The following is a 22,169-nucleotide window of genomic DNA, read 5'->3' on the forward strand; positions in this document are numbered from 1 at the left end:
CCGTGAGAGTCTTGTCTAGCACTCCCATAGTTGCTCCCAGCAATGGAGCAGCACCCACATTAACAACAGTGGGAAATTTCTGGGCCAATAAGTCAAGTGAAGAAATCCTCCCAAAAGGAGCCAAATCCAGCATTCTGCCCACTACTCCCAACTGCACACGTTGACAACCATGACAGCAGCTCCTAGTGCCTCAAACATAGGTGAGATAAGAAATAAGATGCTGGCAGAGTTAAACCAGACTAAGGTGGATTTTTAAGCATGGGGGATGGGAAAACATGAGAAAATTTGAAAGAACTGAGATTTATTTTGGTGCTTTGGGAAAAAAAGACATGCTGGGGGTGTGCTATTCTATTCTGCTCTGCTTTTATCATTATTTTTTTGTATTGTGATAGCACCTAGGACCCCTGGGCATGGACCGGGACCCTATTGTGCTAGGGGCTGTACAAACACAGAACCAAAAGACGATTCTTGCCCCTCCCCCCAGAGAGATGACCATCTAATAAAACAAGAGAGAGCAGCTGGAGACAAAGCCAGGTGGGGGAAGCACAAGGAAACAATGAAACAACATTGGTTGGAATTATAGGCAGTGGTCTTAGTATGCCAGCTGCCTAACTACTGCCAGTTAAAAGTGGCTTGGGGGTGGGAAGAAAAGAGGAGAATCTCCCTCCCCCCAGACCAATTGGATGGATCTAGAGGATGGATCTAGACTGCTCTCAGTGGTACCAGATAACAGAACAAGGAGCAATGGTCTCAAGTTGCAGTGGGGGAGGTTCAGGTTGGATATTAGGAAAAACTTTTTCACTAAGAGGGTGATGAAGCACTGGAATGGGTTACCTAGGGAGGTGGTGGAATCTCCTTCCTTAGAGGTTTTTAAGGTCGGGCTTGACAAAGCCCTGGCTGGGATGATTTAGTTGGGAATTGGTCCTGCTTTGAGCAGGGGGTTGGACTAGATGACCTCCTGAATCATAGAATCATAGAATATCAGGGTTGGAAGGGACCTCAGGAGGTCATTAGGTCCTTTACAACCCTGATATTCTATGATTCTATCTATCCAGAAAGCATCTACAACACTGTGTGTGCCAGGGGGTTAGACGAGTCAGACAGGGATGTTTTTAAACATAGGTGCTACATCTCCTGGCTTGAAGTGGTTTCCATTACACACAGGGTTTACAGTATGGTTCAATGGCTCTCAGCACACACACACACCCCACACTACACACATTGTTCCAGGACCTTTGCTTTATGCTGATAGGAACTGGCCTCATGTGGTATTTCTCATCTGAATGTTTTGTGGCTTGGATGCATATTATTCAGACCCTTCATTCAGAGTCCCTTTTTGCTGGGTAACCTCAGCCTAACCCTGCACACTGCGGACTGGGGATCCGAATGGGTCAGGTCAGAGCAGCCTCCCATCATCTCCAGCCTCACTGCGAGCGCCAGACCAGCGCAGCGACCCAATTAGCGACAGGACCAGGGGGCCACAAAACAGCTGTCACGAATCACGCCTTGCCTCAGCTCAGAACCTGCACCAGTGCCCCGAGGGCAGGCAGTCCCCGAGCTGCAGGGCCCCGCCGGGGCTGCCGTTGTTTTTGGCTCTGGCAGAGAATGAATGACCCGGCTCCGCCTGCAAATATCTGCTGTCTGCGGTGCATCTCTGCGGGACGGATCTGCTGCGAGCAGGGCGCCGCGGCCAGTTGCCCCCCGGTCCCTGGGGCTGCAGCGCGCCGCTGAGTGGAGGCATTAGGCGCCCGCTTGCAGGAGCGCGGGGGGGGGGGGGGGGGCGCGGTCCCCGCCGATCGCGGATCCCGGGATTCTCCGCCCGCCGGCTCGCGCGGGCCCCACCCCCTCCCGTGTCCATGGTAACGGGCCGTACACACGGGCACGCGGCATGATCTGGGAGTGGGAGCTGACAGGTGAGCAGAGCCGTGTCCAGCCGGGGCACCTCCGGGGCGGGGTGCGGCTCCCGTGCCCACCTCCGGGCCCGGCCACTGCCGGGGGGCTCCCCTGCCCGCCTCCGCCCTGGCACCTCCCCGGGGGGCTCCCCTGGCAGTGCCCAGCACGGGCTCCCCTGCCCACCTCCGCCCTGGGCAATTCCCGGGGGGGCTCCCCTGGCAGTGCCCAGCACGGCCTCCCCTGCCCACCCCGAGCCCAGGCATCTCCCGGGGGGCTCCCCTGGCCATGCCCAGCATGGGCTCCCCTGTCACTGCTGAGCAGATCACACCCCATGCAGTGGAGGAAGGTCACCACTTGCTTGTTCTAACTACATCTTTTCTTGCATTGGTAGCTGTGCAGAAGCGAAACTCGTTTGGATCATGTCAAGGGAGGAAAATTTTCCCCTTTCACCATGCCCCAGACAGATTGGGGAACCAGCTGGTCCCCATCCTTGGGGACCCCTATCGTGGGCCCGGGAGTTACGACAATGAAGAGGTGAGTCGTTCTGCAATAGAGCTATTCCCATCCCAGGGTTGTAGGATGAAGTAGCAGCTTGTGTCACCAACCAAGATTGAGGCTCACATGGGCTGGGGGCTGCACATATATTTAATTAGACAGTCCCGGCCCTGGAAAACTGTCTATAGAGACAAGGGGAATTTTTTTCAAGAGCACATAAGTGACTTAGACTCCTAAGTCCCATTTTCAAATCAAATGTGACTTAAGGAGCCTAAGTCTCACTGAAAGTCAAACACTTTAAAAAATTGTACCCAATAGAAACAAAAGAAGGCATTATTATCCCTCATTTTCCAGCGGAGGCGCAGAAAGAATTAAGTGACTTCCCCTGAGTCACACACAGAGGCTGTGACACAGGCAGGAATTGAATCCACATCTGATTCCCTGCCTCCTGCTTTAATCACAAGACCATCCCACCTGTGACAGTGAAAATTGAAAAAAGGCCTTTTCTTGAGATAAGAGACTTTAACAACAATTTGGTCTCTAGCTGCTCAAACGCATTAAACCTTAAACTGATGTGAATCACATCATAACTGGCACTAAGCACGCTTCTGCTTTTTACATACAGAGGAGTAGCATGGTATATGCCTTGACTCATAAACCAGAGAGCATCAAAGGTTACGTACTGGGAGCAAGAACATCCCTACGTTTCCCACCAGATTGCAAGGTAAGGAAAGCACTCTCTACTGTGCGTCAAGGCTGCTGTGGGTGGTTAAAAAAATGAATGCACTGTAATTCCATCACAAGTACCTGCAATATGTATGCCCAATTTCCATTCACTTTGCTGGCTACTGCAGATATTTGATGACAGAATTAAGCACGTAGGACCAGATTTTCCAAAGCATCCCTCCATCCATTTAAGCACCTAAATAAGTGGCCCGATTTTCAGAATCATTGAGCATGCTGGGTGCGCATTGGATGCTGAGCTCTTTGGCAATTCTGGTCCCTGGTTCACCCAAATTTAAAAGGAGTCTCTGAAATTTTGGGGGGAGAAAATACATTTTCATTTACTAGTCACAGCTCTATAAAAATAAGAGAGAGTTCTACAAGGATTGCTAGTTTAGAAATTTATTCACTCCGTGAAATTCACCCTTGTGCTGAAGGCTAGCTCCATTCACCACTTAAATTCCACCTAAGAAACAGAAATTAAGTGATGGATGGATCTTATGCTGACCCTTTGCCCAGTGTTGAATTTCTCCCTCGGTTGCATATATATATTTCATTATAGATTACTCTGATATGCTGAAGTGTGGGGAAATTATTCAACTATCCCCTCTCTACAGCTGATAAAGTTACCAAATACAAGGAAATCTTCTGTCCCCTTGATTGCATGAACTTCTTAACCTGCTGAAGTAGCTCTGTGTTCTTACCTTCCTCAACCAAGAGAATGTTTATCAGAAATAGATGCTGTTTATGAATTACAGATGGTGTCTAGAACCAATGGTGATGGGCACTTCAGAAATAGAGTGACTCAGTTAAAGGGACAAACACAGACCAAACTCTGGATGCTCGGTAATTGCAGGTTTCCACAGAAATATCCTACATACCTTCAGATCCCTTCATTGCTCCCAGAAGATAATAATTTTAGGAGCGATAGGGCACATACCGATATAAGATTAGTAGGAAAATTTCATAGATGCCTCCAAGAAAACTGCCCGGCTTTAAGGTTTGTGCTTTTTGGCCAAAGCATCTCTAGCAATCCAAAAACAGAACAAAATTACAGAATTCCCAAAATAAATGGGTCCTGTCCTGATTCTTATTTACACTCAAATCACTTTAAACTGCTTTAGCAGTGTGCGTACACTTACATTTACAATCACTTTAAGGCCCCTTGACATCGTCAGAGCAGCCAGACCGTAAATGAGCATCAGGCCCCCGGTGCTAACTTTTTTTTCCTTTTCTTTTCTTTTTTAATCTGCTGCCTTATAAATAGACTGAGACTCCTGGCCCTGGAACACACCAATCAGCATGGGGCAAAGACCGAAAGTTCCAGCCTGCCTACGCCCCATTTTCCGTCAAGTCATCACGATTTCCACAGAAGGCTCTGGATAGAGAGCTTTTCCCTGGGTACCATAAATCTGTTTCTCACTCCTTTAGTAGCAAGGTAAAAGCCTGCCTAGACATTAAGGGATAGCATTGCAGAGGCACAAATGGGAGGTAGGCAACTGCGTGCTCAAACTGCCTTGTGTTGTGTATCTTGAAAATCTCACAAGGAGCAAAGCAGTGGAGAATGAGGCCCAAAATCCTGCTTTCATAAAATAGAATGTAAATTTCAATTTAACCACAGAACAAAACCACAAAATCTTTTGGCACAACTTGGTGAAACTGAGTCTCCACTCAAGATAAGCTCAGGGCTCGAATAGCAAGGGTGCTAAACATGTTAGCATTAAAGCCCACTGATTGAGCACGATCGAGGAAATTGCACAGCATCAGTGCTGACCTACATCAGGCTCTAGTGAGTGTCTTAAGTTCTTCATTTGCATGAGCATTAAAAAACTGCCCCATATTCACCAATAGATTGGGGAAAAATAGCAAGGTTATGGTGATCTCCAAAAAATACTTCTGGAAACAGAAACACTATGCAACAGAAAAAGATTAAAGTTAAAGCTGCTATTGCATATATATATATTTTAGTGGACAAAGTCAGCTTTTGTGGGTTGTAGCCACAATCTGCAGCGGAACAGTCTGATTTCTGTTGCTTTATTTAGATCATAGTCAGACAATAAATATTCACAGCAAAAGAGAGACACTATGTTGTCTGTTTTACATATCTCCTTTTCACATGGCATGTTTAGAAGCATGCCTTTAGAAATCAGCATCCATGAACCTCTCTCCACTATGAATTTGTTGCAAGGATCCCTCATTTTTTTTTATCTTTTGACATGTTTGCAGTGTACCTTGAGTCTGGTGGAAGGACTGGATCAAATACATAGAGGTCAAATACATAGAGCAGAAATGTAACCAGGGACTGCCCCAATAGCAATGCCTAATCTATTTCATAAATGATCTGGAAAAAGGGGTAAGCAGTGAGGTGGCAAAATTTGCAGATAATCCAAAACTACTCAAGATGGTTAAGTCCCAGGCAGACTGCGAAGAGTTACAAAAGGATCTCACAAAACTGGGTGACTGGGCAACAAAATGGCAGATGAAATTCAATGTTGATAAATGCAAAGTAATGCACATTGGAAAACATAATCCCAACTATACATATATAATGTTAGGGTCTAAATTAGCTATTACCATTCAAGAAAGGGATCTTGGAGTCATTGTGGATAGTTCTCTGAAAACATCCACACATCTATCCGTGGCAGTCAAAAAAAAAAAAATGAACAGAATGTTGGGAATCATTAAGAAAGGGATACAGAAAATATTATATTGCCTCTATATAAATCCATAGTATGCCCACATCTTGGATACTGCGTGCAGATGTGGTCACCCCATCTCAAAAAAGATATATTGGAATAGGAAAAGGTTCAGAAAAAGGTAACAAAAATGATTAGGGGCATGGAACGGCTTCCGTATGAGGAGAGATTAAAAAAACTGGGACTTTTCAGCTTGGAAAAGAGATGACTAAGGGGGGATATGATAGGGGTCTATAAAATCATGACTGATGTGGAGAAAGTAAATAAGGAAATGTTATTTACTCATAACACTAGAACCAGGGGTCACCAAATGAAATTAATAAGCAGAAGGTTTAAAACTAACAAAAGGAAGTATTTTTTCACACAACGCACAGTTAACCTGTGGAACTCTTTGCCAGAGGATGTTGTGAAGGCCAAGACTATAACAGGGTTCAAAAAAGAACTAGATAAGTTCATGGAGAATAGGTCCATCAATGGCTATTAGCCAGGATGGGCAACGATGGTGTCCCTAGCCTCTGTTTGCCAGAAGCTGGGAGTGGATGACGGGGCGGATCACTTGATGATTACCTGCTCTGTTCATTCCCTCTAAAGCACCTGGCATTGGCCACTGTCAGAAGACAGGATCCTGAGCTAGATGGATCTTTGGTCTGACCCAGTATGGCCGTTCTTATGTAATGACTACCCAAGATTTAGAATCCCAGTATGATGAACCAAAGACCGTATCATACACATCTCCCAGTGGATCAATGTGGCACTTGTAAATCAGCAGAGTATAAACTCCATGTCTAAATCAGTTGCAGAAATGAGATATATTTTGTGTTCATCTTCCTTTAGACCTGGAACTTATGAAGCAGACAAGCTGCCACATAAGAAAATCACCTGGCCAATGAAGTTTGGGTCTCCAGATTGGTCTTTAGTACCAATGCCGGAGAGGAGGACTCTGAGAACAGAGGTATGGAATTTATGTATAGGTATCCACATAATTATTCTTTACTCTTGAGATGGGACTTGGTTGATCAAGGCATCAGACAAAGGAAATCATATGGATACCCAGAGGGTCTAATGTCATTCTCCCTGTGCAGCGTGCTGTACATACAGAAAAAGAGGAAAATTGCTAGAAATCCAAGGGGCTTGGAAGCAGTGGGAAGGAAACATGACTGTTAATGAAGTTACAGTTGGGCATGCAGGGACTAATTTATGAAGAATGGGTCTGCAGAGAGGACTGAAACAGTAAACTGTAAGTTATCTAGGACAGGACAATTCTGGGCTAAGGACATAAGGCACCTCATAAAGGGGGGAGGGATAGCTCAGTGGTTTGAGCATTGGCCTGCTAAACCCAGCGTTGTGAGTTCAGCCCTTGAGGGGGCCATTTAGGGATCTGGGGCAAAATCAGTACTTAGGCCTCCTAGTGAAGGAAGGGGACTGGACTCCATAACCTTTCACTGGTCCCTTCTAGTTCTGAGATAGGTATACCTCCATATATATTTATTTTTATTATATGCTAGTGCAATGTCTCATGTTTCCTCTAATGCTAATCCACATAGAGGCTAATACTGCTAGCAGCTAATGAGAGTTAGTCCTGTAACTCAAGTGATAGAGATTCAATGTTCAAACCGCACTCGTGACCCACACTGGGACTTCTTAAACTTGCCTATTGCTTTCAACGCTGTTTTACAATGTGCTCGACTTTTAAAAGCTGTTACATCCATCAATATTTATTTCTATTTTAGCTGATTACAGATAAAGAATTCAGGAAACATCGGAATCGATTGGCCTACTTGAGCTTATACTACAGCTGAATAGTTCTACCCATCAGAGAGTATCTTTTCCTTTCCAATTAAGCTTCTCAGTTCTGTTTTTAGCGGTACCAAGAATCAGGGTGTATACTATGCTATGTATGCTCTGCTATGCTACTCTGACTCCAAAATCAGGCTGCTTCATAAAGAACTAATCAGTGTTTACATTAGGGTTTAATTGGTGTCATTTCATTAAAAAAAAAAAAAAAACATCAGGTTTAGAACATACTCCAGTGTCAAAGTGTATGTGTCCAGTGTGTGTGTGGGCGGACTTTAAATAACAGTATGGCTTTTGATGCTAGTGGGTTTGATTCTCTATTGGGTCTTGCACTGTGATTGACAGTAGTGAAAGGTGGGTGTAAAAGGCTAGCAAATCAGAATGTGCAGGAATAAGCAAAGTAGTGGAGGATCAGGCCCAGTGGCTATATTTGGAATGGCAGTAATAGTGTTGGTGCTGCGTTTCCAGCCAGCAGTAGGTGGTTATGTTCACCTAATAAGTCTGAGGCTCCTAGTCATGTAGATTGAAATCAACAGGAGTTAGGCTCCTAAATGCCTTTTAGGTTCTGGCCCATACCACTTGTTGCGCTTTCACAGAGATTGCGATGGAAGACAGATGCTGCCAGAAGGTCATTGGCTGTGGATCTAGAAAGTCTGCTCAGTGTTAATGAAAAATAGGTGGTGTTGGTTTTTTTAGCAATGTCCTGCATATTGGAAGACCCAGAGATGCAAGCTGCCCCAGGGCAGATCTGTAGTACAAGCTGGAATTCATGACATCTATGTGTTTTGGGGGAAAAGTTAGGAAGCGGTTGAAGATGCACTTTTGTCCATTTCCTTTATTCTTTCTTCCCACTTCCTTGCATACTTGCAAGTCTTTCAAAGAATAAATGGATTTTGAAACTAGTAATTCCACCACTGGGATGATCCTCCAACATTGATATCCCCGTCTAGCCACAAGCCCTCCTGCCGCTTCCCCAAAAGGAAATAAATAAAATCTAGCAAAAAAAAAAAACCAAAACAAAACAAAACAAATAGAAAAAAAAACCCAATCCCAAGCACACTTTTACCCAGACAACAAAAAGTATCAGAAATTCCATAAAGTCCATTGGAGACTTAGTTATTGATACTGATTTTACATGGAAGGTGCTCAGATATACGAGGGACAATAGTATAAAACCCTACGATGGATAGATAATTTCCATGCCAGGCAGGGATTACTTTCTGAAACAATTATAATACAAGGGTAATCCCTTGTCACACTAAAGCTGGCAGATTATAGCTCTGAACGCAGAGACTTTAGTGGCAGTTGCTGATATTTCTTAAGCAAACTGTTATCAGTCCTCATAGTAACTGTGCTTCCTCTTATTACAACATCACACTCAGAAATGCATACTTTTTCTTGATAGCATAATTTATCTAAATTCATTCTAGGAAATCAGGGACAAGTTTGTGCATAGTGTGGGAAGTCCCATTATGCCGGTCACTATATTGTTTTCATACTTTTATTCGGAAGCCACGGACTTCAGTGCATTTTCGTTTGTGCAACAGCTGCAGTACAACATTCATGGGATTGCTACTCTTCAGTAAAGTTACAGGAATTCACCTGGAAGTTTGTGCACAGGTCACATTACTGAGAGCCTTCACTCTCATAGGGAAAAAACTCAGCTAGTGAACGTACCAAGTCAGCTACATAAAATCTTTCAGATATTCTCTCAATGGAGGAAGCTTTCCAGAGGGTTAGATTAATTTATTTTAGTGTGTTAGATTTCTTTGGGACTTGTGGAATTAAAATTACACACTCTTTTAGCTTTCATCTTTTCTCAGATCCCTCAGGATTTATGACATTATTATTATTTAATATTTACCTCACTCAAGGGCCACTTGCCAAGCAGAGCCCCATTGTGTTAGGCACAAACACTGGCATCTCGTCTGGACCAAGATGGTGAAGTGATGCTTGTCCTCGGGGGGGGGGGCAGCCCCTAAAACATGTTCAAAGCCCAGGTCGATCCCATCAAACCCATACTGACGGAGGTACCCAATGACGGAGTTGATGAAAGTTTTGCAGCTAGTGACTGTGGCCACCATGGTAGTGAACCTGGGAAGAACGGATTTCTTACTTAGGCTGGAAAACCATCCTCACTTTGACTCCCAACCCTACTATTCATCAGCAGCGATTCCTCTGTCTATTTTCCTGGTCCCCTCTTTTGTAAATGCAGCTCCCTGCCTTCACAGCTCAAGTCAGTCTCCTTTTCATTGTCTCTGCCATCATCTTCATCCGTCATCAGAATTGCATATGGTACACAAGTGTCTCTTTCACCACTGTCATCACCTTTAATGTTCCCTTTGTGCCGAGCCATATGCACCCCATTTAGGCCCCCAAAAAGAGGGCTTATTTGGTGCTGGCCCTCTGGACAGGGGTAAATTTCATCTTTGGAACATAAGTGCCACATGAAGACTCTTTGAATTTAATTTTGAAAATTGAAAAAAAAACTGGTCGGTTCTATAAATCAGAGTAATAAAATAAATAATAGTAATAAATTGACCAGTGACAGAAACATCACATAAGACATAACAGACAAATATCATCAAAAAACAGCCTGACACATTGCCCCCACATAGCCAGAAAGATGGTATCAAGCCCTCATTTTCCTCCCACTCCAGTTCTGCTGCTAAAGTAGGTATCGACTGGTAATTTTGTCACTCCCCTTTTGCATACCACTGGAGAGGGATATACAGCTGGTCCGTGAGTTGCAGAACTTGTATGGGATGTGTGGGCCCCAAAGCAACGGTACCCCATCTGCCTCTTGCTTTGCTTGTGCTGAACATGTGTACCTGAGCAAGTTATATAAGAAAGATCTGAAGGTTTTCTATAGAGGGGCGATCAATACAGTATTACCATAATGCACAAGATGCCAAGAACTAATGCAAGTGACCTTCACAGGAATGGTAAACAGTTACCTTGAGATTACATATGGCCCAATCTCTACAGCCACTGCACTCTCCTGTACCTGCTCTATCAACCACTCCTCCTTGGCGCAGACACCATGCCACCACTGTGCAAATGCTGTTATCTGAAAGGCCCAGGTTCCCTCTTGTTGCTTGAACTTGCTTTAGAAAAAGATTGAAGAATTCACTGGAGAAGAGCTAGCCAGCCATTGGGAGCAGGGCCGGCTCCAGGCACCAGCATTCCAAGCAGGTGCTTGGGGCGGCAATCTGCAAGGGGCGGCCTGCTGACCTGGGAAGTGAAAGTCAGACATGAGCAATGGCCCGTCTAGTCCAATATCCTGTCCCCAACAATGGCCGGTACAGCAAGTGCTTCAGAGGAAGGTGCAAGACACCCTACAATAGGCATTGATGAAATCATAAAATAGCTCATCTTTGAGGTGTTGGAAGGACAACTGAAGGGAATTCATATGGTGCTGCAAACACAAAGCAAATCATTCTCATGAATGAGGCAATATTGTCTTGCTTTTGGTTGCATTTATTTATAACCAAGGGGACTCCAAGAGTGCTTATTATAGGAATGCTACAGCATTTTGAGACATTAAATCAGGGTTCCAAAGCAAAACGTGCACAGCATATTTTATGCAACCCCAAGATTCAGAATCAATGCAGTACTGAAATGGGATAGCCAGACTATGTAATCTACTGAAAGCCTGGATCTGAACTCTTTCTGGAACATGGTCCCACCTCTGGATACCCCAAATTTCTGGGCTGTTGATAGTTTTAGTTTGACCCACTACAGAGATATGGGCTAGATCTAGATGTTGAATTTCACCAGAGTTTGGAGGTTTGGGGACAAAGGGGCTTGGAGCTAGGTGTCTCTTGGTATATATTGCATACATAATTAGAAGGTTCATATATAGACTATGGCAGCATATGGAACGGGTCCGAAGGACCAGACTGAATGCAGTAACTTCTGCTCCACAGCCAGAATGTCGGCTTGGCCCTTGCATCCTGGTACACAGTGGCAGCTTTGTCAGCACAAGATTTATTTACAGGTGTCTGAATCCAAAAAAAGCAGATGAGGAAAAACAGATTTTAGTCGTTTCTGCAACTAGGGCCTGATCCAACCCCCATTAAAGTCAATAGAAAAACGCCCCTTGACTTCAGTGGACATTGGATCAGGTCCCTGGACAATAAATATGATGTTTCCCTCCCTGCTAGGCTCCTTCCTTGTCCAATGCTTTGGCTCTCAGTTTCCAAGGAGAGCCTTCAACTTCCTTACAAGAGGGTTGGCTCCTGCACCACAGAAAGAGCCAGTGAAGTCATCCATATCAAGAGCCCAAACCATGGCTCCTCCGTAGCGCTTCTCCTTCAGGAACTGGGTCTGCAGAAAAAGAACAGACAGCTATGTGCAACATCCACTGCTATTTAAAACTGGCATGTAGTAATGTGCCTTACGGAACAACATTGAATTGGGAGGGCGGTGGCTCAGATGACCTCTAGGAGGTATTTTCCATCTCTAACTTTGTCTCCATTGATACCAGATAACCAGAAATTGTTTCAGAGGAAGCATAGTATCTGCTAAGCAATAAAGTGGTCCATGCAAATACATTGACAGTCATAAACGAAAAGGCCCCAGTGTGCAGCACACCAGCCATATGTGCCCAGTGCAGCAAGAATGTACCGAGCAGACTTCAGTGGAATATATATAGGATCATCCTTGTGTGGTGGAGCCACCTGGGATTGTTAAGAACAGGTGAAACTTACTCTAAGCTCCTGTTATTTCCAGTTGTGCCTGTCTAACCAATCACAGTGCAGGCCTTGCCAGTGCAGAAATTCATTTCTCCATAGAGGTTTCTGTAGTATTTTAGTGCAATTTTATATAAACTTTAGGAAGAAACGTAATGTCATTCCACTGAATTCTAGGGGTCCACACTGATTTACACTGTCTGAGGATTTGGCCCCTGCCTTTGCCCTGAAGTTGGCATTGTCTCATCTACTAAGGGACACTTATGTTCCTGTTTCCAAGGCTCTCTAATGAGGGTCTCATGAAGATGACAAGAACCCACCTTGATCTCAAAGCTCCTCTCATTGTCATATCCGACCCACTCTCTGTCTTTGAAGGCATATGGGACCTTCTGCGCTTCAATCCATCTGGTGGTGGCTCCTTTTAAGAATGTGCAAACCTGTGTAAATGAAAGTCATTAACAGCCAGTGAGCCAGATTCACTACATATGAGGACACATTTTAGTTTAAGCAGAAAGTTTGGGGGGGGGGGGGGGAGGAGAGATGACTTTTAAACAATCTATAGTCCTGTCCATTACAACAAATGTCTGTCACATACAAGAAAAGTATAAAATAAAAAAGCAAATTTGCTCTATAAATCTTGTAGGGAGGAAGGATGGTACAGTGGTTAGCTCACTGGCTTGGGACCCAGGTTCAAGTCTCTGCTCCACTACAGACTCCCCAGTGTGACCTTGGGCAAATCTCTCTGTGCTTCAGTTTCCAATCTGTAAAAAGGGGTAATATCCCTGCCCTGCCTCACAGGGTGGTCAGGAGGACAAATACATTAAAGATAGGCGCTCAGACACTACAGTAATTGGGGCCATGGAAGAACCAGCAATAGATATAACTTGCTTGAAATGCTTACCTCAAAGTAAGCCAAGATGCCAGATTCACGGGTATAGGCCCCAGGAGATCCACCCCCGGAAGCCGGAGCACCAACCCCAGTATTCGTAGTAGAAAGCTTGAAAGTTTGTCCGTACGTTGGGAATCCCATAATGAGTTTCTCAGCTGGAGCACCATTGTCCTGCCAGTATTTCATAGCATATTCCTGTAAGGAGAAAACCCTTCACAGTGACATGACTTTTACCCCAGACAAATACCCAGCCCTGGGCCTGATCCATTGAAGTTGGTGGAAAGATTCCTATTGACTTTAATGGTCCGTGGATCTAGCCCTGTATTGTTATTTTTCTTACACAGTTGTAGAAGGGAACTTTGTCATAGTCATCCGAGCCCTTGTGCAAGGGGCTGTTGTGTCCTGTGACGGACGCCCAACTTCCATGGAAGTCGTAGGTCATCACATTGATAAAATCGAGACTCCTAAATACAAACAAAACAAATGCCACAGTAAGGAATCAATTTCCTAAAAGACTAAGACCTCTTCGCTTTGAAGGGCTTAAGAACACCCAGACTAAAGAAGTACAGGACAAGCTAGGTTGTGATAAAGACAGCAAGTCCTTCAGGATCATCCTTAGATATCAGATTATACCATTTGATGTAGAGAGGGGCCTAAACTGAAACCTTTCATCCAAACTCCCAAACTTTGGTGGTTTGGATAAAATTGGACTAGGATCCGAATTAACCCTTGGGTTGATTTCATTGGATTATTCTTTAATGTGGATAGGAAAGAAGAGCAAGACAGACAAACCTTCAGGATTATTACCGAATGACATCTACTGGGACTGTATTAGTAAATCTAAAATCAAGCCAATGGACCCTACAGTGCACAGCCTTTTTCTTATGTTCTTGCTAGCCACCTTGCAGAAATCATTTTGACTTACCTCCCCAGTGCAGCAACTTCATATCCAGCATCTATGGTGTCCTTACTGGAAGACACAGCTGCTGAAACCAACAGCCTTGCACGTCTTGTTCTTTGTGCTTCTTCAACAAAAGCTGCTACCATTTCCTACAAGTATAAAAAAAAAAAAAAGCAATGGTCAGTCTTGTTCACTTGAGATAAAGAACCATCTCATGGGAATTAGGCCTTTTTTTAAATTTGCAAACATCTGCAAATAATTTGAAAACCCCCAATGTTGTCTGTGATCCCCCTTTATCTCATGTCAAAACAAGCACTTTTCAGGCACAACTGATAAGTTACAGGGCTAGACGTCAGCACTTGGCTAAAACATTTCAGTGACTTTGATGAGCTTTGGATCAGACTCTCGACAGTACTCCTGTACCTGAACCAAAATGGTGAAGCGATGCTTGTCCTCTGGAGGGCTTCCCTTGGAACCAGGATATTCCCAGTCAAGATCTAGCCCATCAAAGTTATACTTGCGGAGAAAATCAATCACTGAATTGATGAATGTTTTACGATTATCAGGTGAGGAAACCATGGCAGTAAATCTGGAAGAAATAATTTTTGTTTGACGATTGCATTATTAGCCCCACCCACTTTTGCTCTTCCAGTCTTTCCAGACAGCCAGAACCTGAGTTGGCGTAAACCAAGGTAGCTCCACTGACTTCAATGGCGTTATGTTGTTTTCCACCAGCTGAGGACCTGGCCCGTAGTTTCCATCATACCATCTATTATCTCGACAGCCTTATCTCTCTGCTGATGCCTAATGCTTTTTATTATTGTTTTTGTAATCAGATTTCTCTTCTCTAACCCTTTTTCCTTCATCTCTTCCTCCTCCATATCATTGCAACATTACCCTCCTCTTTTCATCATTTAACAATCCCATGCTCCGTGTGTTCCTAAATCTCTGAATGCCAGAAGCTGATACTAGACACCAAGAGATGGATCACTCAATAATTGCCCTGTTCTGTTCATTCCCTCTGAAGCATTTGGCACTGGTCACAGGTGGGAGACAGGATACAGGGCTAGATGGACCATTGGTCTGACCCAGTACGGCCATTCTTACGATTTCACCACACACACACAAATTGATGAAAAAATGTTTCCAGCAATAATAATCAAAATTTACAGTTAGACCAAGTAAGGAAAATGCTGCCGGAGAACTTCTTAGAGTCAAAATCCAGTGATTTGGACTTCTGAATTAGGTTTGTTACAAATGTACTAGCCAATGAATAGTCCAAACAGGTACGACTTGTTGATATAAGGACACGTGATGTTGACAATTTGTGCTTTAAGAGTTAATAAAGCTTTAACATTTTGAATTTCAGCATCTACTGTCATTAAATAATTGTCTGACCCTCCCCCCCCCATAATTTCATGCAACTCTGACATTTTAAATAGATAAAAATATTTAAAAATTCTTAAAACTAAACACTGATGTTATCCATCAAAATTATTTTTAAAAATATCAAATTCTGCCAAGTCCAAATATATCCCATTATCTAGACTTCAGCATAATAATTATTATTATTTGTGTTGCAGTAGCATCTAGAGGCTCAAGATTGGTGCTCCATTGTACTGGGAACTGTATAAACATAGTACAAGTCAGTCATTGCCCCAAAGAATTTACAATCCAAATAGACAAGATAGACCAAGGGTATTAAGGGAAACTGAGGCATAGAGAGGGACATGACTTGAGCAGGTCAGTGGCGGAGCTGGGAATAGAACCCAAATCTCCTGAGGCCCAGCCCAATGATCTGTCCAGCCAATCACCCTTCCTCTTCATGCAGTAAGAAATTACATGCTCTTATGGATAAAGCACTGGATTGGGACTCAGAAGAGCTGAGTTCTATTCCTGACTCTGCCATTGCTCTGTTGTGTGACCTTAAGCAAGTCACTTCATGGGTCCGTGCCTCAGTTTCCCCATCTGTACAATGGGAATAACGATACTGACCTCCTTTGTAAAACATTTTGAAATTTCTGATGAACTAAGCATTATTATTATTATTATTATTATTATTGTTATTACTACTGTTCCCCTTGTCCTCTATCCCATATTGTGCGTTATACTTTCTCATTTTGATTGCCACGGTCTTCATTAACAATCAGCACAACTGTTAAAGGGATATAGGACCCTTTTCCTTGCGGTCACCACCACCATCTTAAAAAATGAAGGGAAAAGTTCTTACTTTTGGGTACCAAAGCTTCCACCTCCAACAGCCAGGAGTGTGACAAGTTTCTTATTTCTAGAAAGCAGGAAAAAGTATTGGGGTGAAAAGATTAAGTGAACAAAATATATAAAGATGATATTAATTTATTTATTTTTAAAATCTATTGGCAGTTTTTAAACAATTTTCTCTATTCACACCTCCTTAGTGGAGTTACTCCAGGTTTACACCCCTCTGACTGAGGTCAGAACCTTGCCCATTATCCTTTGCTCATGACACTGAAGTCTACTGATGAAATTGATTGGGATTCACAGATTCAACACGGACACATCTAGAGATGGGTTTGAACAAAAGCCTGAAACTCAAAAAGCCCCTCCAAAATTTCTGAGGGGTTGAAGTCTGGATCTGAATATCATAAGGGCCTTTCTGGAACTCCTGATTTGTACACCTCTTTGGTGTTGGGGAGGGTGCAATGCAAACCCTGTTCTAAATTTTGCAGAGCAAACCCTTCTCTGTTTACTGTGTATCTTCATGGTATGATGAGGCAACCAGAATAATCTAAACCTGCCTTAAGCAGAATTTTAAACAACAATTATCAAGTGAACTGTAAAGAAAACAACCCGTTTACTTCCGGTTTTGCTACTTGTTGATGAACAAAGACCAAAACTCTTGGGAAAGGTTTACATTTTGATTGGTTTTGTTTGTTTTTTCTTGGTTGTTGGGGCCCTGACTGTTCTTTATATTATAAATTCAGACCTTGTCTATCCTAGGAAACTCTGTGGACAGCCGGTGAACGAGCAGGGTTATAACATGAAAGATATCAGGGAAGACTCATTTTTCAATTGTTAGGGAAAGTGATTTGTACTCAGACTGTATAAAAGTCTGGATTTGGTTTGTGTTTATGAACAGCTGTTTAACTAAATGCTCTTTTAAAAAAAAGGATTTTACAAACCCATTTCCCAATCCACATTTCTAAGTCAAGTCCTTCAACTAAAAACTAAGGGAAAATAAGATTTTGACATCCTGTTTATTTCTAAGAATAAAAAACAAGCAGGAAAAAAAACTTGAAACACAAGGAAGCAAAAAGGGGCACAAAACCCCATGTTAATCATATATAGGTCACCTTTAAATGAACTAGTTTTTAAAATCCTCTACACATTAGACGTTACTTACTTCTCCTTTAGGGCATTGAACTGCCTATAGAGGGTTTCATCATTCCATTCCACGGTGGTGATCTTATGGTTATCCATCCCAGCAAAAGCATAGACCAGGTGGGTACACAGGAATGGGTCCACATTTTCTGGAGTGTACTTAGCTGGTCCAGGCCTGTACTGAGACCAGTTAGTAAAGTAGCACACAAGTTTGTAGGCAGAGCCTGGTTAAAAATAAAAAAAGAAAAAGAGCAAACAGTGGCACCAGTGGCATTAATAATACATGATAGGTGGGATAAATCTAGTGATCTCATGGGCTGACAGCCACCCCAAAAACATGGCATGGCTACACAATCAACTGGTTAGAATTCATGAGCCATGATCTCATCTGTATATGCTGTATTAACGACTCATGTCTCAGGGCTGTAACCTTGAAATCCCTACGTCGGGGGGGGGGGGGGGGGGGGGCAGATTTTTAAAGATATTTAAGTGCCTAGTAAGATTTTCAAAAGCTCCAAAGTGCCCAACTCCCAGGAAGTCGGGCACCTCTCTACATCTTTAGGCACTGGTTTAAATACCTTTAAAAATCTGGCCCAACATTCCTTGGCTACTAAGCACCAAACTATAAATGGAGTCAGTACTCCCGATTCCCATCAGTGCTTGTGCATGGTTCTCTTGCTTCCCAGTTCATAGCAGACAATATTTTTTGCTGCCCCAAGCAAAGAAAATTTTGGCTGCCCCCCCCCCCCCCCACTGCACCCTCCTGCCGCCCCAGCCCTGGGTCACTGGTAACTCGGTCCCAGGGTGAGTCATTCACCAGGAATTTTGGATGTGCACAGAACACAGACAGGATTCGTTCCCATATGGTTACAGAACTGCAGTAAAGTGGAACAATTTTCAGCTTGTGTGATTGGAGGCTATCTGGATGCATATAATAAGACTGTCCTACATAAATGAGGAAAAGTTGAGGTGCCTTTATTATTCTTTTGTTCCACTCTTTGTTTCTATGGGGAATTTGCCAATGCAATATCACTGTCTTCCTTTTAAACAAATAAAACTAAAACTTAAAAATAAATAATAATAATAAGGCAATGGCTGTTGAAAATAGCAATTCCAGTCCTAATAACCACTGGGAAGCATTTCTTGCTCAATTTATTCTACTTTTTCTACAGCAGGTTACAGTGGATCAGTATATTTGATTTGGGGGAAATGAAGTAACAGCTGCCCAAATTGAGCTTGAGCCCTCCTGAATTTTGAAGATGTTCAAATCTGGAAGGCAGGTGCTAGATTCCCTTTCTGAATATTAGCTAAATCTGGAAAAGAAAAGTCAATTTCTGCTTCCGTGGCTCAGAAGTGTAAATCCTCCTACGTGCCTGGTACTGTATCTAAAGCTACCCAGTCTAGTAGATCCTCCCCTCCCTTACTTTTCATTTTAAATTCTAGTGGGATCCACGTACCTGCCTTGCTAGGCTTCAGATAGAGAGGTGCAATGTCCATTTACTCCACCCAATTCTTTCTTTGGGGGAGAGCCCAGGGCTGGGGCGGCAGGAGGTGCGGGTGGGGGCCAGAGCTGGGGCGGCAGGGGGTGCGGGTGCAGGGGGGGAGAAGAGCCCAGGGCTGGGGTGGCAGGAGGTGCGGGGGAGAGGGGAGAGCCCAGGGCTGCGGTGGCAGGAGGTGCAGGTGGGGGCCAGAGCTGGGGCAGCAGGGAGTGCGGGTGTGGGGAGGGGGAGAAGAGGCCAGGGCTGAGGTGGCAGGAGATGCAGGTGGGGGGAGAGCCCAGGGCTGGGGCAGCAGGAGGTGCGGGTGGGGGCCAGAGCTGGGGCGGCAGGGGGTGCGGGTGCAGGGGGGGAGAAGAGCCCAGGGCTGGGCTGGCAGGAGGTGCGGGTGGGGGGGGGGGAAGAGCCCAGGGCTGGGGTGGCAGGAGGTGCGGGGGGGGGGGGGAAGAGCCCAGGGCCGGGGCAGCAGGAGGGTGCGGGTGGGGGCCAGGGCTGGGGTGGCAGGAGATGTGGGTGGGAGAGAACCCAGGGCTGGGGCAGCAGGAGGATGCAGGTGGGGGCCAGAGCTGGGGAGGCAGGGGGTGTGGGCAGGGGAGAGTCCAGGGCTGGGGCAACACAGAGGTGCGGGGGGAGCCCAGGGCTGAGGTGGGGGGTGGCAAAAAACCTAGAGCTGGCTCTGTTCCTACCATTTCCAGCAAGCTGCATCATGAGGTTTCAGTTCTACATTCCTTCCTCCCCCTTTCCTGTTAAGTGTGGCCAAGAGAATGCTAGGAAATGTAGTTCTTTCCCTGCTCCAGGGCTGGCAGGGAACTAACCAAGGAACTACAGCTGCCACGGCTCCCTGCCAGGGCTCCTTGGTTCTCAGCTCCCATGCTGGATTCCTGCCGCCCCAAGCACCTGCTCGCTTTGCTGGTGCCTAGAGCCGGCCCTGGGGGGAGGGGGACGCGCGGGGGGTGGTGGTGGCAGGTGGAGGCTGGGAACCCAGCCAGCACTCCCCTGCTCCCTGACTGCCCCCCCCCAGACACCCCTTAGCATTCTGGCTCCATGTGTTTGCAAAACACGCTGCCTGGTGGGTCGGTTTGTGTGTTACACAGGGCTGCAGACAGAGGGAGGGGGGAGCAAGGGAGGGCTCTGGCTGCTGGAGGCCAATGGGAGCAGCTTAATCGGCCAAGCCGCCCAATCAGCAGCCCCACTCTGCGTGGAAGGGAGGGAGGGAGGTGAGGGAGAAAAAAAAAAACCCCGGACATTTTAACCTTGTTACCAATTCCTCCCGGACGGCTATGTAGAGACGCAAGAGCCGGACATGTCCCGGTAAATACGGACGGACGGTAACCCTATGGAAAGCATACACCAGTTGCCCTAAGTTATATATATACGTTCGTTCCATGTGGGAACACCAGGTTATTTTAAACCTTGTCAAGACCATGTAACACTTTCTCATCTTTTGCCAGTCCTAAACTCCATATTCAGTGCCTGATTTTACTCTCGCACTGGTGTAAATCACGGGTAGCTCCTTTGAAGGCAATGGAGTTGCACCATTGGGAGAAGAGAATCACGTCATCAGTCTTTACTTAGGCAAAATTCTCATGAACTTCAGTGACAGTTTTGCCTGTATTAGGAATGGGTGAAAACTGAACAGGGACTTGGGGATTTGACCCATTATTTCTATTTATATTATTGGCCCCCAGACACCCAAACAGGGAACAAGACATTCTTACCCAGTTGCAACTGCACAAGAATGGCCAAGCCTGCAAACCAAATGAAAATGCATTAGAAAAAAAGTCAGTCTGGTACTTTGTACTCTTGGCACCCATTCACTTAGGGTGAAATTCATTCCTGCGCAGAGGGGCCAGCACCATTTAAACCCCCCATTCGTGCCTTCAAAGTGCTGCATAGGCCTTCTGCACGTGGGTGAATCTTACCAATTAAGCATAAGGTAGCCAAAATCCATTAAAGTCTGTTCTGAAATGTCCCCATGTAGGATGCTGCTGTTTCATAGATTTTGAAGGCTAGAAGGGGCCATTAGAAAATCTAGTCTGACCTCCCGCATAACCCAGTGTTAGAAAGGCTATAGATTTGTTTGAGTCTCATCCGCACCTTTCAATTTCTAGGCAAGGATTCCCCAAACTGTAACGGTTCAAATGTCATTGGGAGGGGATCAGATTTACTCACCAGCCCATAGCAGCATCTTCCCCACCTCAGCTTCAGATTTTGGCTTCAGGAATTATCTATAAATGGGGGGGGGGGGGGAAGACATGTATAGGAAACATGGGAGCAACAATGGAAGTTGCTGGGAAGACAGGGTTCCAGGCAGCTGCCCGTGTTTCATACAACTCTTCTCAATAGTCTATAAGTCTAGGTGACCCAGCAGCTGAAATTCCAGTGATCCCCAGTGCAACTGTTCCCAATGTTGTCCCCACGGTTGGAGCTGAACTGGACATAACAATGGAGTAAAATTTTAGAATGTGGTCCTAGTGCGGACAGGACTGAAACAGGAAAGAATAAATATTAGTGCTCTGCTAACAATAGTTTGAAAACACATCGGAATAACTGCAGCATCTATGCACACATAAAAGTGTATCATGTGCAGTTATCAGAAACATACATAGACTTTCTCAATGCACTTGGCAAAAAGTCTTTTTAAAACCAAACCTATAAAATAAACCATGCATTTTAAGTTACCTTTCCAGAGTCTCCTGTATCCCCAACTTAGATCCGTTGCCACAACTTACAATTCAACTCACAAAACAAAGCTAAAATTCAATGAACCCCTCCTTGATATGCCCTGCATACAATCACTGACCTGGCAAATTCCTGCAGCGTAACCGAGGGCAGCGGTCTGCTTCTTTCTGCCGCCTGCCTCTGCCTGTTATATAGACAGGAAGGTTATCCACTCCCGTACAAATATACATACTGAGCTTGCATTTGTTAACTCCCCACTTCCTGAATTTTTCCCTCATAAACCCCAGGCTCAGACCAATGTTTTCAGGAAATAACCATAACAGAATTGCACCATAAAAAGGCAGCCGATAAAACTTGTTCTAAAACAGTCACCAGCTTAGGTAAGAGCAGCAGTTCCAGTCAATATTACCCCATTTACCAGGCCAATCAGTGGCCCACTCACTCCTCCACAGCTTTTACATTGCATAAGGCAGGTAGAAAGAGCATAGAGCGCTCGCCAGGCATCATAGAGCTTGGTGAAATGTACCATGGCGCCATTAGTTTGCA

At 44.8% G+C, this 22,169-nt stretch overlaps 2 protein-coding genes across 2 annotated transcripts; one reads left to right on the forward strand and one right to left on the reverse strand.

The window, feature by feature from the left end:
- The first annotated feature begins 1,516 nt into the window (after positions 1 to 1,516).
- Positions 1,517 to 7,768, forward strand: PIFO (primary cilia formation). Its single transcript, XM_054027899.1, has 6 exons — positions 1,517 to 1,913; positions 2,285 to 2,427; positions 3,014 to 3,112; positions 4,379 to 4,512; positions 6,642 to 6,759; positions 7,538 to 7,768. Exons 1-6 carry the CDS (start codon positions 1,889 to 1,891, stop codon positions 7,604 to 7,606), a joined length of 588 nt encoding a protein of 195 aa, XP_053883874.1. The 5' UTR covers positions 1,517 to 1,888; the 3' UTR covers positions 7,607 to 7,768.
- Positions 7,769 to 11,702: 3,934 nt separating this feature from the next.
- On the reverse strand, positions 11,703 to 21,928 carry LOC128837064 (acidic mammalian chitinase-like). The gene is made up of 11 exons (XM_054027898.1): positions 21,745 to 21,928; positions 21,114 to 21,169; positions 20,660 to 20,689; positions 17,468 to 17,669; positions 16,316 to 16,372; positions 14,509 to 14,674; positions 14,110 to 14,234; positions 13,525 to 13,648; positions 13,197 to 13,379; positions 12,616 to 12,732; positions 11,703 to 11,930 (listed from the first exon to the last, which is right to left on the reverse strand). Exons 2-11 carry the CDS (start codon positions 21,127 to 21,129, stop codon positions 11,796 to 11,798), a joined length of 1,155 nt encoding a protein of 384 aa, XP_053883873.1. The 5' UTR covers positions 21,130 to 21,169; positions 21,745 to 21,928; the 3' UTR covers positions 11,703 to 11,795.
- Between the last annotated feature and the right edge of the window lie 241 nt (positions 21,929 to 22,169).

This window comes from Malaclemys terrapin, chromosome 4, assembly GCF_027887155.1.
Source record: "Malaclemys terrapin pileata isolate rMalTer1 chromosome 4, rMalTer1.hap1, whole genome shotgun sequence".
Taxonomy (NCBI): Eukaryota; Metazoa; Chordata; order Testudines; family Emydidae; genus Malaclemys; species Malaclemys terrapin.

What these genes read in the sequence shown, in the direction of transcription:
- LOC128837064 (XM_054027898.1), bottom strand. An exon ending in TTCAATGCCCTAAAGGAGAA is followed by an intron (nt 16,373 to 17,467) that starts GTAAGTAACGTC and finishes CCTGCTTTCTAG; the next exon opens with AAATAAGAAACTTGTCACAC. An exon ending in AAGTTCCCTTCTACAACTGT is followed by an intron (nt 13,380 to 13,524) that starts GTAAGAAAAATA and finishes TTCTCCTTACAG; the next exon opens with GAATATGCTATGAAATACTG.
- PIFO (XM_054027899.1), top strand. Translation starts at nt 1,889, where the DNA reads ATGATCTGGGAGTGGGAGCTGACAG. An exon ending in GTTTCCCACCAGATTGCAAG is followed by an intron (nt 3,113 to 4,378) that starts GTAAGGAAAGCA and finishes CCTTATAAATAG; the next exon opens with ACTGAGACTCCTGGCCCTGG. An exon ending in GGAGGACTCTGAGAACAGAG is followed by an intron (nt 6,760 to 7,537) that starts GTATGGAATTTA and finishes TTTCTATTTTAG; the next exon opens with CTGATTACAGATAAAGAATT.